This window comes from Hoplias malabaricus, chromosome 15 (genome assembly GCF_029633855.1).
Source record: "Hoplias malabaricus isolate fHopMal1 chromosome 15, fHopMal1.hap1, whole genome shotgun sequence".
Classification (NCBI taxonomy): Eukaryota; Metazoa; Chordata; class Actinopteri; order Characiformes; family Erythrinidae; genus Hoplias; species Hoplias malabaricus.
In genome coordinates this window covers 5,928,945-5,945,316 of record NC_089814.1, presented here as the reverse complement: position 1 = coordinate 5,945,316, position 16,372 = coordinate 5,928,945, and the positions used below count along the sequence as shown (strand labels likewise).

The window sequence follows — 16,372 nt, the reverse complement described above, 5'->3', positions numbered from 1 at the left end:
AGATCTGGGCAGTTATCATTCTCCTCCAGAGCACTGAGCTCTCCAGTGGTTTTGTGATAGTGGCAACTTGAAAGAAGCATATGCTTGCCTTCACTCTCCCAGGTTGGTGGGCCCCTGTGTTATTTTGGGAGTCCAGGAAATGATGATGACAAGAGAATAATTTGGGAAAGTAAAAGTGAAAATGTATATGTTTTATTCATGTTCTATTCAGTTTGAAGCTCAGATGCACATGCTGCAAGCAACTGAGCATAAACAGTCATTTAGATCATAAAATCTTAGACAAAATAAGATCAATTATGATAAAACATTAGGTAGGTCCACACTTTTGACTGCTACTGTGACAGGGTAAATAAATAACACCTGTAGTTTCTGAATGGCACTCAAGGACTTCAGAAACACCCCAGTGCCTTCCATAATCTCCTCTCCAATGTCAGTCAAATCAACAAATCAATATCAGCTGCACAGCCAGGGTGGTTACCTTTGAGCTTGGTTATAGAAGTCTGGTATTTTTTATTTTATATTTTTTTCACAGCAGCCATACACTCTTTAACCACAGAGACACTTCCCTAGTGCATGGACACTCAGAGACTCAGTTCTGTGTTTAATTCTGATCTATCGCTTTGCTTGATAACTCTAGGAACAGGTAAGATGAGCTGATTAACAACTCTAACATGGAGTGAGGGGCAGTGGGTACTCAAAACCCACCAGACACTGGCTGCAAATAGTTAATGTGCGTATAATGTGAGTATGTTTGAGGGTGTGTGTGTCTGTGTGTGTGTGTGTTATTGATAAAGAAAAAAGATCATTAAGTACATTTACATTTGTTTTCCCCGACTCTTCAGTTCACTGCGTATGAGTTATTAATGTGTTCCTTATGAAAATGCTGCAAAGTTATTATTGATGTAATACATTCTTCAGTTTGATAATCAACATGTCATAAACGCTAATGGAGGATCTAATGGCAGTGAACCTCAAGAACATTAGAGGTGTCAGCTACGGACTTTGGATGATTACTTCTGGCTCATAAACACCCTGCTAACTCATCCCAAACGTATTGGATGGACCTCCATCTCAATCTGCATTAGGCAAGTGGACCTTAGGTTCTGAGTGTATTACTCCATTGGTCAGTGCTGTTTTATGGAAAATACATTGCTAAGATGTACAAGTCTTGAAGCATTTCCAAAGAATCTTAGGGTTAGGGCATAGGGCGGAGTTACCCATCATCCAGCCTAAAAGCCAGAGATACCGTTTACACATTTTAATATAAACCTTTTAATAATGTAACTGTCAGAGACATTGTTCATTAATGAAGATGGTTAAGTGTTTAAAGCACTGTAAATGAGCCAGAGATTACCCAAGAGGCTCATAATATTTTGCTGCCCCTGACCAGATGTTAAGGGGCTCTGTTAAAAGACTAAGGTCAGGCGGTAAATGAAATCAAGCGGCATATTTCTCAGCTGGACCATTCACTTGAGGTGTAATGAATGTTTGGCTTGTGCTGCAGAGACACCCACTCTCAGAAACCATCACAGTCGCAGTACCCTTAAGTTTATGTGTTTGTACCTTTTAAAAGGAACATTTATTTAAAATCACTCGTGCAGTGCATGTTCACATTAACTTGGGGATCTAGGGTCTGTGAAATGAGACCACACAGTCAGTTTTTACTGGGGGACACCGAAATATGAAAACGGGATAAAACGAGTCATTCTGATTTTGTGCTGCATTTTACGTCAGAGTTTTTCTGCCTTCTCATCAGTCTCCAATCACAGTGCTTCCTCCGTGTTTATGTGAGAGCGCAAAAGACACGGTTAAACGAGGGAAAACCAACACAACGAACATGGAGAAGTAAGAGCACTGACTGCAAAACTGAGAAAGAGAACCAATCAAAAACAGCGGAACATGCTGAACTCAGTTGAGGCTTACACTGCTGTGGGGTTTGATCCTTGTGACATTTTGACCAAAGCATGTCACAGTTTCATTAAGAACCCAGAACTGTCTTCACTTGGGGAAAAGGACTATGATAGTGTTTATTATAATGTAGTTGTACAATATTCTACTTAAATGGTTTTAATGCAAGGTATTTTTTGTGTAGTTATTTCACACAGTCCTAGGTCAGCTTTAGTGAACACAGCTGGTCTAACAGATCACTTTAAAGACAAAAGTAAACATTTTAAAACAATACACAGTGCAAGCTGAAGTGGGGATTGGCGACTCAAAAGTGTCCATAGGTGTGAGTGTGTGAGTGTGTGTGTGTGTGTGTCTGTGTTGCCCTGTGACTTTCGCCCCCTCCAGGGTGTATTCCTGCCTTGCGCCCAATAATCCAGGTAGGCTCTGGACCCACCGCGACCCTGAATTGGATAAGGGTTACAGATAATGAATGAATGAATGAATGAATGAAGCTGAAATGGACTATATATATATATATATATATACTGTATATATATTAGGGCTGGTCAATTAATCAAACATTAATCGAAATTGACATTCAGAACTTGTCTATATCGATTATATCGATTATTTTTATTATGTTATGTCCCCACTGTGTTTACATGTACTGTCCCTTTAAAACCATACTACCAAGCTGTAGTCACATGATTCGGCCCCTATCCGCAACATGGAAGGACCCTAAACGCGAGTCCAACCAAGCCACTCGAGCAGCTCGTACCAAAGAAAAACACAGTGGTTTGGACGTGCTGTGTGTTGACTATAATTAAGATGACACTGAACAAAAAGAAGGCAAATGTAAACGCTGAGAAAAAAAATGAGAGGAACAAGCTCCCAGCGACATTAGAAAAAAATATCCCAGCTTTAAAACTGGAGCATATTTACAGCACAAGCCACATAAGTGAACTATGAGGGTCAAAAATACAACAACAAAATAATGAACAAAGAAATGTACATTAATCTTAATCATGGTAAAATGTTAAATTAATCATGATATTGATTTGCCCTCATATCGCCCAGCCCAAAGATACTTTTAAGAGCTGCAAGGTTTGAGTGCTGACACAAGAGTGAGAAACAATGGGTGGGATTTGGCTTCATTTTCGTTTTTGCAGAAAAAGTTGAGAATGTGGACAAGATCTGTGCAGCGTATGAAGTTATTACAAAGTGACAATAAATAAATAAAGTTCTATTCTATTACAACCATGTTGAAGAGGTTGACATTGTATGTGTGTGTGTTGAGAGAGAGAGAGAGAGAGAGAGAAAGAGAGAGAAGGGCAGTATCCTCAACACATTCACCATAACCCAGTGGACAGAATGAGCGCAAGTGATGACGCAGCATGCTTTATTTCTGCAACACCCTTTCTCCTCTCTCTCATCTTTCTCTCTCTCTCACCCTTTCCTCCCTCTTTTACTCTGTCTCTGCCTCTTTCTAACTTTATCCCCCTGTTCTCTCTCTCTCCCTCTCTCTCTCTCTCTCTCTCAGCTGGACAGGGTTCTATTTTTACTTCTATACCGTGTGACAGATCAGCTTTAAATAGCCAAACTCTCAGCCGTTTTTTCCCTGAGAAGCAGTCTGAGCTGGATGTTGCTCGTTATTAATGATGCTCCCTGATTGCAGTCAGAACCTTTGGCTTACCGCAACATCTACACTAGTGGCTAAGTGGCTAACACTTCACACTATGTGTGAGTTTTTTGTGTGAAATGGCACAGAAATATTGACAGGGTGAGAGCAATGTTTATAGGGTGCCTATAACAAGTATTCACTCTCTTGTATGTTTTATATTTAATAGTAACATATATATATATATATATATATATATAATAAATGGAATTATGGTCAGTAATTCAGTCTAGTTTTTTTTTTATTGTGGCTATTATTCAGAGGATGGATCTAAAACAATAAAATGTCCAACATCCATAAAGATATCAATGGATTCAGAAACACAGCATCCCAGCTGTGAAGCATGGTGGTGGATGCTTCTTTGCAGCAGGGCCTGGAAGGCTTGTAGAGGTTGAGGGTAAAATGAATGAAGCAAAATACAGGGGAAGGTTGAGTGAATGGTAAGTGAGATTGTCAAAAGGTGCGAGTGTGTGAGAGGCGTATTTCTGTAACGTAAATGTATGTTAATCACCAATGACAGTGTTATTCTAGTGTAGTGGGTAACACCAATTCCAATTACACAGCAGACTGGGAATCACTTTTCAGCACAAACAGGAAGGCCATTAAGAAAAAAAATCGCTGGGCAAGATTCACAGTACTCACCTAATCAGATTTAATAAACATAAGCCCAGCATCTGTCAAATGGCATAAATGTAAATATCAACATATTAACCGTTAAACTTCATTTCTCTCTTGCTTTTGTAGGAGATTGTGAACTTTAACTGCCGTAAGCTGGTGGCCACCATGCCTCTGTTTGCCAACGCTGACCCCAACTTTGTGACAGGAATGCTGAGCAAGCTCAAGTTTGAGGTGTTCCAGCCGAACGATTACATCATCCGTGAGGGAACTGTGGGTAAAAAGATGTACTTTATCCAGCACGGCGTCGCCAGCGTCATCACCAAGCACAACAAGGAGATGAAGCTCACTGACGGATCCTACTTTGGAGGTCAGTTATGTATTTATCCCTGATTCAAACCTTTTTTTTAAGCTCAGTCTTTCTTTGCTGTTGGAGGTTTCACTCACTGTCCATTCTGTTAGACACTCTTATCATATTGGTCTCCGTTGTGGATGTAAAGTCATAGACAGTAGCTCGTCTGTCGCTGCACAGTTTGAGTTAGTCATCCTCTAGTCCTTCATCAGTGGACACAGGACGCTGTTGGCTGGATATTATTGGTTGCTGGGCTATTCTGAGTGCTGCAGTGTCACTGCGGGATTTTAAAACTTGAGCAGCTACTGCTGTGTCTGATCCACTCGCACCAGCACAACACACACTAACACACCACCACCACGCCAGTGTCACTGCCATGCTGAGGACGATTCACCAGCCATATTCCAGCTACTTGGTGGTCCTGACCATTGAACAACAGGGTGACAGGAAGAGGCAACAAATATATTATAGGTAATCAATATTAGTAATACTCATACATTTATTTACCACAGAATGTATTTTATCTGTTAAAACATAACTGTCAAAATGAATTATGTAAACAGGGCTATAATTATATACATGGCCATGATATAATTCCTTGAGGCTTGAGGGGTTGTACTCTTATCCCTCCTGGAAATGACTCTTGTGCATTCAGTTTGTGTTTTCCGGTTGTTTTAGATGAAGTGAGGAGGCCTGTTCTGTTACATAACATTCATCTGTCCATCAGACTGCCCCCTGCTCCTTGTTCTTCACCCAAATGCTGAATCAGTGTTCTGCCAGAACTGAGAGTGTAACGTCACCCTCTGTTCTACCGCATCAAATATTCACTAAAACATCCGTTTGAAACGAAGCTGTTTACCTTATCTCATTACCGTCTCCTTTAACTCCTGGCCGCTTCCTGTTTCCATGAGAGTTCAAGGAGGCTTTAAATGTTTTATTTGATTTTTAGCTCAGCTTTTGAAATGAAACTCACGCCAGAAAACTAAGAATAGATCCTGTAGAGGAATGACTGAAATCCAGACACTTATTTTAGAATTGGTGGCTCATACTCAGACAGTTACAAACATTACATCTCTGTCACGGCTGGTGGACTGACGGAGGCAGACGCAAAAAAAAAAAAGAATGACTGAGACGAACTAGGTGCAGTCACGACTTTAAAAAAAACCCTGAAACTGAGACAAACAAGTGACTGTACAAACAGGACTGAACTTAGGTTAACAGACACAGGACTAAAGACTAAGCTAGGACTAATATATAGGGCTGAAGCTAAACAAACAGAGAAAGGGTTAAACTCTAACAAACAAGCAAACAGTAGAACAAACAAAACTATAGAGGAACTAAAACAGAGCTACAAGGAAGAACGGTAAACTAAGAGTAAACACACAGAGCTAGAACTAATGTACAGGGCAGAGGCTAGACAAAGACTAAACACAAAGGGCAAAGGGGATAAACACAAAGGCTAAACCAACAGAACATATACACAAACTTGGGGACTTGGACAGAAGCAACAAGAACAGAACACACACATAGACTACTGAGAACTTGGAACACATGGAACACACTAAACAGAAGAACAAGAGCACAGATATGAACAGACAGTACAGATAAGTAATGTCCACCAATGACAGCACTGAAGTAGGGGGCTTATACACAGACAAAAACAACACCTGGGAAGGATAACAAGAGGGCAGGGCAACAAAGGAGACACTAGTGGAGACACTGATTAAAAGGCGGGGCTAGGGTGAAGCTAAGCAAACAAAAACAAAGGGAACAAGGGATACACAGACAGAGTAGGATCACACTAGACAGGGCCAAAGCATGACACTCTGGTAAACTAGGAAGTGATATATATAATATATATAATATAATATATAGGTTTCTTTAACTTTGCCTGTTGAGACAAAAAAGCAGCTGTGTCTCATTTAATCTACTCTTGTATGTTGTAATCAAATGATCACGGTGCATTCAACAGCAAAAGTAGCATCTCACTTCTTTTACATAGTGATAGTAAACGGTAGATGGTAGAGGATAAGAAGAGCTGCTTTACTAATCCCCTTAGGAAAATTGATTCTCTGCATTTAACCCATTTGTGGTAGTGACCACACAAACACACTACTGAGCAATTATTTTAGCCACGCACACTAGGGGCAGTGAGCACACACACAAAACGCAGGAAGCAGTTTGGAGGTTAGGTGCCTTAATCAAAGCCCTGGATGAACACTAAAGAATAACTCCAGCGCCTTTCAACAGAATTAAAGGGAACAAACACTAACTACAACTTACACTCACCTTAAGATTTATATCATAAGTATTCAGCTTAACCCTAAACCCTGCTCATTAATTCATTCATTCATCTTTTGTAACCGCTTTATACCGATTAGGGTCAGGGTGTGTTCACAGTCTTTCTGGATTCATTGGGCACAAACCCTAGGCAGGGCTTCACACACTCCCCCAGTCACTCACACACACACATAATCATAAACATATTTGGGTCCACAGAAGTGTATACAGTTGATGGAAAAATTTCAACAAGAACAAATCACCAAGACCAATTGCCTTGGGAGAAAGAGAAGGAAACTTTAATCTGCAGATTGTCTCGCCAGCAGGAGAGCTGCAAACGCCCATGGGATAACACTTCTCTGTTTATAGAGTTTCCCAGTTTGTCAGTTTGTTTCCTGTGTCATACGTGCAGTTCCTGAGATACGTTTTCTTCATCAGAATGATCATTCACCATTCACGTGAGGTTATTATCGGAGTCACGCACTGACCATGCATAGAACATGCATTATTTTTGTGTTCTCTGGGACCCCTGCAGAGAGCGAAGCTGTAAACCCCAAATGTTCTCTGAAACCCCTGCAGTTATTCAGTTTTAAATTCCACAGAGCAGCAAACAACTGGTTCTCCCGAAATATTCATATAATTTAGAGTTGGACGATATGGCCACATTTTATATCAATTCGATATAACTGTGATACCGATATAAACCAAAGAAAGCCACCAAAAATCTGCCAAGAACTGAAACCTCCATGACATCACCATCAAACCACAACCTCCTGGCTTTGTCAATATTATTATATTTTAATTAACGTTAAAACCGAGTGCAGTGAATCGATGGCAGCACCCTGTAATGACCATCAGTTAGTGACAGATGCTGTAAATAATGTATATATTAAAATATTTAAAATGTGTATAAAAATCATATAATTAGTATTGAAAAATTATATGTTGCAACCTACAGGGGTTGGACAATGAAAGTGAAACACCTGGTTTTAGACCACAGTAATGTATTAGTGTGGTGTAGGGCCTCCTTTTGCGGCCGATACAGCATCAGTTCGTCTTGGGAATGACATACACAAGTCCTGCACAGTGGTCAGAGGGATTTGAAGCCATTCTTCTTGCAGGATAGTGGCCAGGTCACTACGTGATGCTGGTGGAGGAAAACGTTTCCTGACTCGCTTCTCCACAACACCCCAAAGTGTCTCAATAATATTTAGATCTGGTGACTGTGCAGGCCATGGGAGATGTTCAACTTCACTTTCATGTTCATCAAACCAATCTTTCACCAGTCTTGCTGTGTGTATTGGTGCATTGTCGTCCTGATACACGGCACCGCCTTCAGGACACAGTGTTTGAACCATTGGATGCACATGGTCTTACTGGTGCAATGTGTAGTTAATGAAGATTGTCCACCAGGCTGCTCCAATTTAGCCATGAAACCTCCCACACTACAATGACAGGTGTTTCAGGTTCATTGTCCAACCCCTGTACATTGATATTGAATTAAAGTCCAGCCCTAATATTCATAACATATAAAATCAACACAAAACAGCCATGCCTTTTCTTTGGAGAAGGAAACAAATAAAATCAAAACACTGATATGAAATTGCCAACCAATACATACACAGTATATTCACGTGACTCTTGTTTTGACCCTGTATTGACTCAACAGAGCAGCACTGAGAAATCATGTGATTTAACTGTAAAGAGTAGATTAAATGGCAGAAATAAGCCTGTTATAGTTGGGCCTTAGGGGTTAATGTAAGTGCTTTTTACCAAAACTTCTGCACTAGCACTTCTCATTCTCTTACCTCAAACAGCTTTCATTGGCTCCTGAGAGACGCCTCCCTCCGCTGGCCCAGAGCACTGCTTATTCCTGTCATGTGAAAATAAAGACAAGGAAACCATTAGCTGTGTCCAAACCCAGACGTACTGAAGGCTGTAATGGTACAGAGCAAGGACAGACGGCTGGCATTATAGAGTAATTGTATTGTGAACACCGTATTGTACGCCAGCGCCAGGTGAATGAAAGAAATACGAAGTTAATAATGGGGGGTATTATTCCCACGGGCACATTCTCAATCCAATTTCAGTGCAGTGTAATCGCGGCAGGCCACACACAATTCAGCGGTTATGTCACAAATGAACGTACTTTATACGCTTGCCATGTTTCCCCTGTGTAAGCCGGGACGGATGGGGGGAATGGAAATTAAAATGATACAGAAGGAATTTTTCCCCTTGCGTTGCGTGGCACAAAGGTTGTGTTCAGCTTTGCCACAGCACGTTACGATGCCAGCCACCTGCTCCAGCAAACGCCCATCTGCTACTGGTATTTTTACCCATGGCATTAGCTGTGCCCGCCTGCATCTCAATGCATCCGTGTGAGTGAGTGAATGAGTGAGTCTGTGAGAGTTAGTGTTTATTGGAGCAGCTGGTCATGTCAGGAAGCGATCTCTTCCTCCTCGTTGCATATTATGCAGACTCAACACACACACACACACAGCTGATCTATGACCTTACACAAACACCACGGGCTTGCTCACACACACACTCATGAGCCTTCTGCACTAATGTGGTACTAATGATGCTAGTAGGCAAAGAAGTAAACATACACTATATGTCCCAAATACACTATATGTCACAATCACAGATGGTCAAACTAGAACTATACTTTAAGAGCTTGAATGCATTAGATGTATTAATAATAATTTAACAGCCGTCTCTGCCACTGACCAAAGCCTAGGAGGAGGTACATGGGCCATTAGTTTGGTCATTGCATTGTCTCCTGTTCTCTGTCTATTTTTTCCCCTTGACTTTACACGCTTCTGCTTCCTTTGAACCTGGCCTCCAAAGTAAATCATCTGTATGTATCATTTTATCATGATACTGGCCTTTAGAACACTGTGATTACAAAGATAACATTTTATGCTCTAGTTATGGCAAAGTAGTCACAGTATTTTGTTCAACACTGCTGTCACTATGCTGTGAAAGTGTATATTATAGTGAGATTTGAGGCTAATGAAGCAATTAGTGAGGGAAGGCTCGGTACTCAGCTCTAACACACACACACACACACACACACACACACACAGTCGCTAGAAGAGATGCTGTTTTTCCATTAAAACACTCCAACACCCTGTTCCCACTCTCCCTGCTGGAGAAGGTAGTTAATGTGTCCTGGAGGCTACACACACACACACACACACACTTCGCAGCAATCCATGATTGTGTGTGGGTTTGCAGGAGGGAAAGTCAAGGGCATTGTCTCACACCAAGTAATGTGAGAAATGATGCAACCTTATTTCTGGCACACAGTCACATCTTGGTTATTATATATTTTTTCATATATTATAATATAGTTCACACACTTTGACTTTAAATAAAAAATAATAGATATTTTCCAAACGTATTGATCACTTCTGTGGGTCTCGTTTTGAAATATCAATTAAAAATGGAAGCACAAAAAAGACAACAGCACATAAATAAAGATACAAGGTTCAGTTCAAATTAACATTGTAGACTGAAACACTACAAGCTTTACATTAGAAGGTATACATTATTTTGACAACACAAGAATCAAACACGTCACCTTTCAAATAATTTTATAAATTCATCCTAAATGTTAGAAAAACTCTGGGAGTCTGACCACTGCTCAGATGACTGTGTGGATCCTCCTGTCCAGCCATGTTCACCTTTTTAAAAACGGTTCTGTGATGGTCCCAGAGCTCCACCCAAGGCCATTTTCACCAGACTCCAAAACACCCTGAGACCCAGTAATGGATGAGAGACCTGTACCTCTGATCTCAGCAGCAGACCTCAGGGGTTGACAGTACACTCCACCACTAAAAACAAGTTCTAAACTTCTTTTTTTAAAGGTATCACTTCTTCATAACAGTGTCAGAATCCCAGTCATGTGAAGTATAGCCTTGTCTTATAGCTTGTGTTATAGATTAGCAATATAATACTTCAATAGCTTATACAGCTTTCATGTTCAAATGTAAATATCTCTAATATGAATTCAGTTCTTGTACAGAGAATCCCTCATGTAATCATCAATTGATGCAAGCCTAAGGAAATATAGAGACATGCCATATGCCATATGTTCCTGATTCACTCTGATGTGCTCTTGAATGTAAAGTAAATAAAGAAGACAATAAGCTTAGGAAGAAAGCAAAAGAATAAGAAAAAAATGTAAACACAAAAACAAGACAATACTTGAAATAACTTGCACTTTGTGGCAATGCCCCGGTGCTTCAGCTGTTAAACCAACAACAGCAGCAGCTGCAGCCTTTGGGTTTCAGAGTCATTAGCTGGTGGACAGCATGATAAATGGCACTGCAGCTGTGGAAGAGACGGTGCATGGATCTGATATGCTTTTTTGATGCAGAGGCTTTATTTACATGTACACTATAGCTCCCACCTCTCCACACACCGACGCCTCATTTCAGGCTCGTCGGCCTAACTCCCAAGGTTACACACCTTGGATAATTAGATTTCCTGAGATAATTAGTCTTTCCCTTCACCGTGTCTGTTTTTGTGGCTTTTGTTTCTCGTCGCCTGAAAGTACCCAGTGAGCGCAAAGACATTTTTATACTTACATTTACATTTATATTGCATTTACATTTTAAGAAATGTGATCCTGAGCATTTGGGGATGTCCACTTGACATATAAACATTGGCTAGTGTGCAAGTGTTCGTCTGGATTGCTAAAACATTCAACCCAGGACAAAATGATGAACAGCCAAATTACTCATTCATTCATCCATTATCTGTAACCCTTATCCAGTTCAGGGTCGCGGTGGGTCCAGAGCCTACCTGGAATCATTGGGCGCAAGGCAGGAATACACCCTGGAGGGGGCGCCAGTCCTTCACAGGGCAATACAGACACACACAATCACTCACACACTCACACCTACGGACACTTGTGAGTTGCCAATCTACCTACCAATGTGTGTTTTTGGACTGTGGGAGGAAACCCACGCAGACACAGGGAGAACACACCACACTCCTCACAGACAGTCACCCGGAGCGGGAATCGAACCCACAACCTCCAGGCCCCTGGAGCTGTGTGACTGCGACACCACCTGCTGCGCCACCGTGCCACCCAAATTACTCATTTCACAAAAAAAAATAATAATATTCACAATATTTACCAAGTTAGCATCTTTTTCAGATCTGATGCAGCCATTTTGCAAAACTCTACATATATTCTCACTTACAGAGAACATTCTGGACTGTGTTGCACTTTGATCATTATTGGCCTGTCATTTCCTCAAGACAGCATTTAGGACATTTCAGACACAGCCATTGTTTGTTTTAACCGTCTGCCACAATGTGCATGGTACTACAATACACTTGTCCTCTGACACTACAGCTCCATTTGTTTTAGGCCTGTTAATTATGGCACTAACCTATTGCACATACTTCCCTACCTTTACAGAGGTTGTAGATAAATATGGCCTGAGAAATAGTACTCTGTACTGTTTATTTGTGCTAATTAAAAAATGGTTCATAAGCTATTTAGGCTTATGGCACTAATGCAAACTTTGGAGACCATATTTGATCCTGACTTATAAATTTCCATTGCCTTCAGAGTCCTCGTACAAAACTAGGTTGACCTAGTTGGCCCTGTTCCTCGCCAACTTGCAACACCTTGCTGTTCGAGACTGTAGTAAAACACTGTAATGTTGTGTCCAACTCGGCAGAAAACCACACTGAACAGTGTTTATACATGAAGTGAGGTGTGTCCCAGTTCTGCTCTTAGCGCCCTGACCACTCGAACACATAAACCTCTTGTGCCCCTTTTGCTCATCCTTCAGAAACATCATCTAATGTCATCAAACTGCACATTTGAAGGAAGGATTTAGGGCTTAGGGCAAGAACTGTGGTGGAGTAAACGGCACCCACAAAATTCCAGATCTAGAACTTGTTCTGCCAAATACAATCAGAGATCAGGTCAAATGTGAGAGTCTTTTAAACTTCTTAGTCTTTTAAACTCCATTCTCTCTCCTTCTTTTGACACAGAAATCTGTCTGCTGACTAAAGGCCGGCGTACGGCTAGTGTCCGAGCTGATACGTACTGCCGCCTCTTCTCTCTGTCTGTTGACCACTTCAACGAAGTGCTGGAGGAGTATCCCATGATGCGCAGAGCCTTTGAGACCGTTGCTATTGATCGCTTGGACCGCATCGGTAAGCCCGGACACACCTTTTAGCCATTGTTCTGTCTTCATCTGGCCGGCCTTTGCCGTGTGTTTGTCCTGTGTGTGTGTGTGTGTGAGAGAGTGTGTGTCTGTGTCTTCCTTCATCCCACCTGTCTGCCATTCTGCTGCATGATTCCTGTGTATGCTGCGATGCCTCTCATTTCTTTTTGTCTATTTCCCTAATGTCTCATACAGATTTAAGAAGTTAACTACTGCCAAAATACAAGAGTAACTGTAAAACACTAACTGCATATTAATGGCCTGTCTGTGGGAGGCAGTGCATGTGGCTGTTCTGGTCATTCATCACTGTTATGCTGTTTGTTTGGGTTTTTTTATTTTTTTGTTTGTTTGTTTGTTTCTTCTTTGTCCAGTCCAGCTCTACTGGACATGCGGCAAGCGGACACTGAGGCAAATTCTCACATGCATGAGCCTCAAAAATCCCTGCCCTCCCTACCCTCTTTCCTTCTGCATACCTGGGTATGAGCACACCCCGCCCCCTCTCACCTCTGAGCCGTAATTTACAAAAGGTCCCAGCATTCAGACTCATCCTTGGGCCGAATGTTCAGATATTAATGTATTTTCCGTTTTACTTTGTATAGTTTTTGTTCTTTATCAGTTAACGAGGCCATAGATTAAGAAATATACCTTAAAAAGAGGTGTGGGGGTGTTGTATCATAGACTGCTGTTTCTTTGTTTGTTTGTTAGTTTTTAACTTTTTTAAATTATTATTATTATTTTATTTTAGTTTACTTATTTAATTTGATATATTTTTTTACTTTTATTGTTTGGGGGGTTAATTGTTGTTACATACAGCTGCAACCTTCTGCTCTATTTGTTCTTTATTATATATTAATTTGTTTGATTTCAGGTTAATAAAGCTAACAATACTATGACTGAAAACATGGTAACACTTAACCGTAGTGCATTGCTAATAGAGCTACATAACGGCTTCAACCGCACCTGACATAACCCTACGTTAACATCAGATTGGAACAGACCAAAGCAGTCTTTACTCCAACTGATGCTTGTAGGTTTGTGTCAGTGGGCTTTTGTAGATCGATATGAAAACAGCCTAATGAATGACCTACAGTGAAGTGTTACAAGTGTTACAAGTGTTACATATACATGCTTTCTGCCTAGAAACTTTTAAACAATCTGATGACACAACCATGTAAAATACTGTTTGCCTTCAAATTAAAGTACAGGACACAGAACATTTTCAGCCAAATGTTCTGAAGAACAAAAAGTACCTGCAGCAGTGGCAGCTGGAGCATCTAGGCCCTGGGGCAACACCACCCTGAATGGAGGAGGGGGGAAATGAAAGCTCTGTAAATCTAATGCATTATGTCACGGCTGAGTGATGTCCCCAGAATGTTAAATGAACGTTTGTGTTATCAATCCAGATCTAGTGCTTCAAGAAGGTAGAATTTCTAGTCAGAATGGCAGTAAACGGTGACACATTAGGGTGTAGATAGTGTATCCCCCAGTTCCTGATTTTCATATAAATTGAAAATGCAGGGAATAACTGGAGTGTATTTAGGTAAGAAATGTATTTAAGATATCATGCACATTTGGTACACACAGTGTAAATGTACTTTTAAAGGTTAGGGTAAGTCCAGTTATGTCTCCTAAAGGTAAATTACTTTATCTTCTCCAGGAGAGGGGAATGTTTGTAAGATTTTATTATAGAACTGCGTTAAATGATAAAAAAAAAAACATAAGTCCTGGAAGGACTGGCGCCCCCTCCAGGGTGTGTTCCTACCTTGCGCCCAATGATTCCAGGTAGGCTCTGGACCCACCGTGACCCTGAATTGGATAAGCGCTTACGGATAATGAATGAATGAATGAATAAGTCCTGGAGACAACATGTTGACTATGAATTCAACACAATTAAAACATATACAGTAATAATAGAAGGTACAGCTATGTTCCCTATTTAAAGGGACTGAATATGTACTCTCGAGGGTACCACCACAGAGACAGCGAAGGGTGATACAGGGATAGCTTTTCTGACAGTGTAAGGAGTTTCCCAATGTCCTGCAGTAACTGTCTGCTAAGCTTTACCCTAAATGTCCGAACCCTACAATGAGGATTTGAAAATATTCACAGATTAGAGCTTTAGTGAGGTTGGGAACCGATGTTGGATAATTTGTTCTGGAGCACAAACATCTCCATCCCTCTAGTGAATGCAGTCCCAGTGCTACACAGCCAAATGCTTGGGGGCTTTATACTCAGCTAAATTCACATAAGAGGTGTCCACAAGCTTAGAAGTTGCAACATTAAATTACTCAACATAGAAAAAAATTAGCCCAGCTGCCACTGGCTTGCAGTATGTTCTTGGTTAAAAAGCTGCTGTACCAGCGTCCCATACATCTCTGTTACTGTTCATCTCTCGGACATGCCTACAGAATACATGTTTACTCTGTGTGCTATTGCTGTACACGTTTGTTTGTGCCTCCTGTTCTCATTTCAGTTAAAACTTGAGATGCATGCTTTCTTAATGGCCTTTCAACAACTATTTATAAACAAGGGATATCCAGGTGTACATGTACTTCACTTTCGGTCACCTTGAGTCATGCCAATGCACCGTGTGGCGCCAGGTGGGTGCACTATGAAGCTGAGCTTTTATGGTGAATTTTTCTAATTTTTATTTTTTCTATTTTTTTAAATTGGACTTGAGCTGAATTTATGAATGAATCAATTTAACTCATAAAACGAATCCAACAAATTCAGCTTCATAACAAAAGCCCTGGCCTTGCCCACTGTGTCATGAATTTGAATTGCACTGAATTCAAATATAGGCATGCACTCTGTAAAATCACTAGAATTAGATCAAAGCCTAGTGATTTTTGTTGTGAATTATACATTTTACTTATTTTAAGGGGAATTAGATTATTTTCAGCAGTATTCCTCACGTTTATCAATATTGCGTACTTTCATATAACAATGAACGTGAGTTAGTTTTATTTACATAAGACAAAATAAGTCTTTCATTTACATCTTTTATCAGACATGTCTAAAGTCTTTTTGGACATAAGACAGTTTTACTTTAAATAGAAAATAAATATCTAAATCCATTCTGTTATAAGAAATTTTCTAAAATTTTAGTGGGTTTTGATGAATTTTGGACAATGTTAAAATGTAAGGGAAAAACAACAGATCTGTTTAAAAAATCTTCTTAATATAAAACATTTTCCCCAGTTTTGCTAAATTTTGTCCCCAATTATTAGTCGTTACCAATTCCATTCCGTGAATCTTCCCCCCAGTTGCACACGGTGACATCAGCCTCAAGAGGGTCTTCTTTCGAGACACACTGCTTCTTTTCGAACAGTTCAGCATATTGGAGAACACAAACTGTCCAGA

General features: G+C 40.5%; 1 protein-coding gene across 2 annotated transcripts in view; it reads left to right on the top strand.

Moving 5' to 3' along the window:
- Nucleotides 1-16,372, top strand: part of LOC136668387 (potassium/sodium hyperpolarization-activated cyclic nucleotide-gated channel 1) — a 165,625-nt gene that overhangs the window by 141,118 nt on the left and 8,135 nt on the right. For both annotated transcript variants that reach the window (XM_066645879.1, XM_066645880.1), the window contains exons 6-7: nucleotides 4,310-4,550; nucleotides 12,834-12,998. In XM_066645879.1, coding sequence (XP_066501976.1) covers nucleotides 4,310-4,550; nucleotides 12,834-12,998 — 406 coding nt within the window. The remainder of the gene's footprint in view (nucleotides 1-4,309; nucleotides 4,551-12,833; nucleotides 12,999-16,372) is intronic.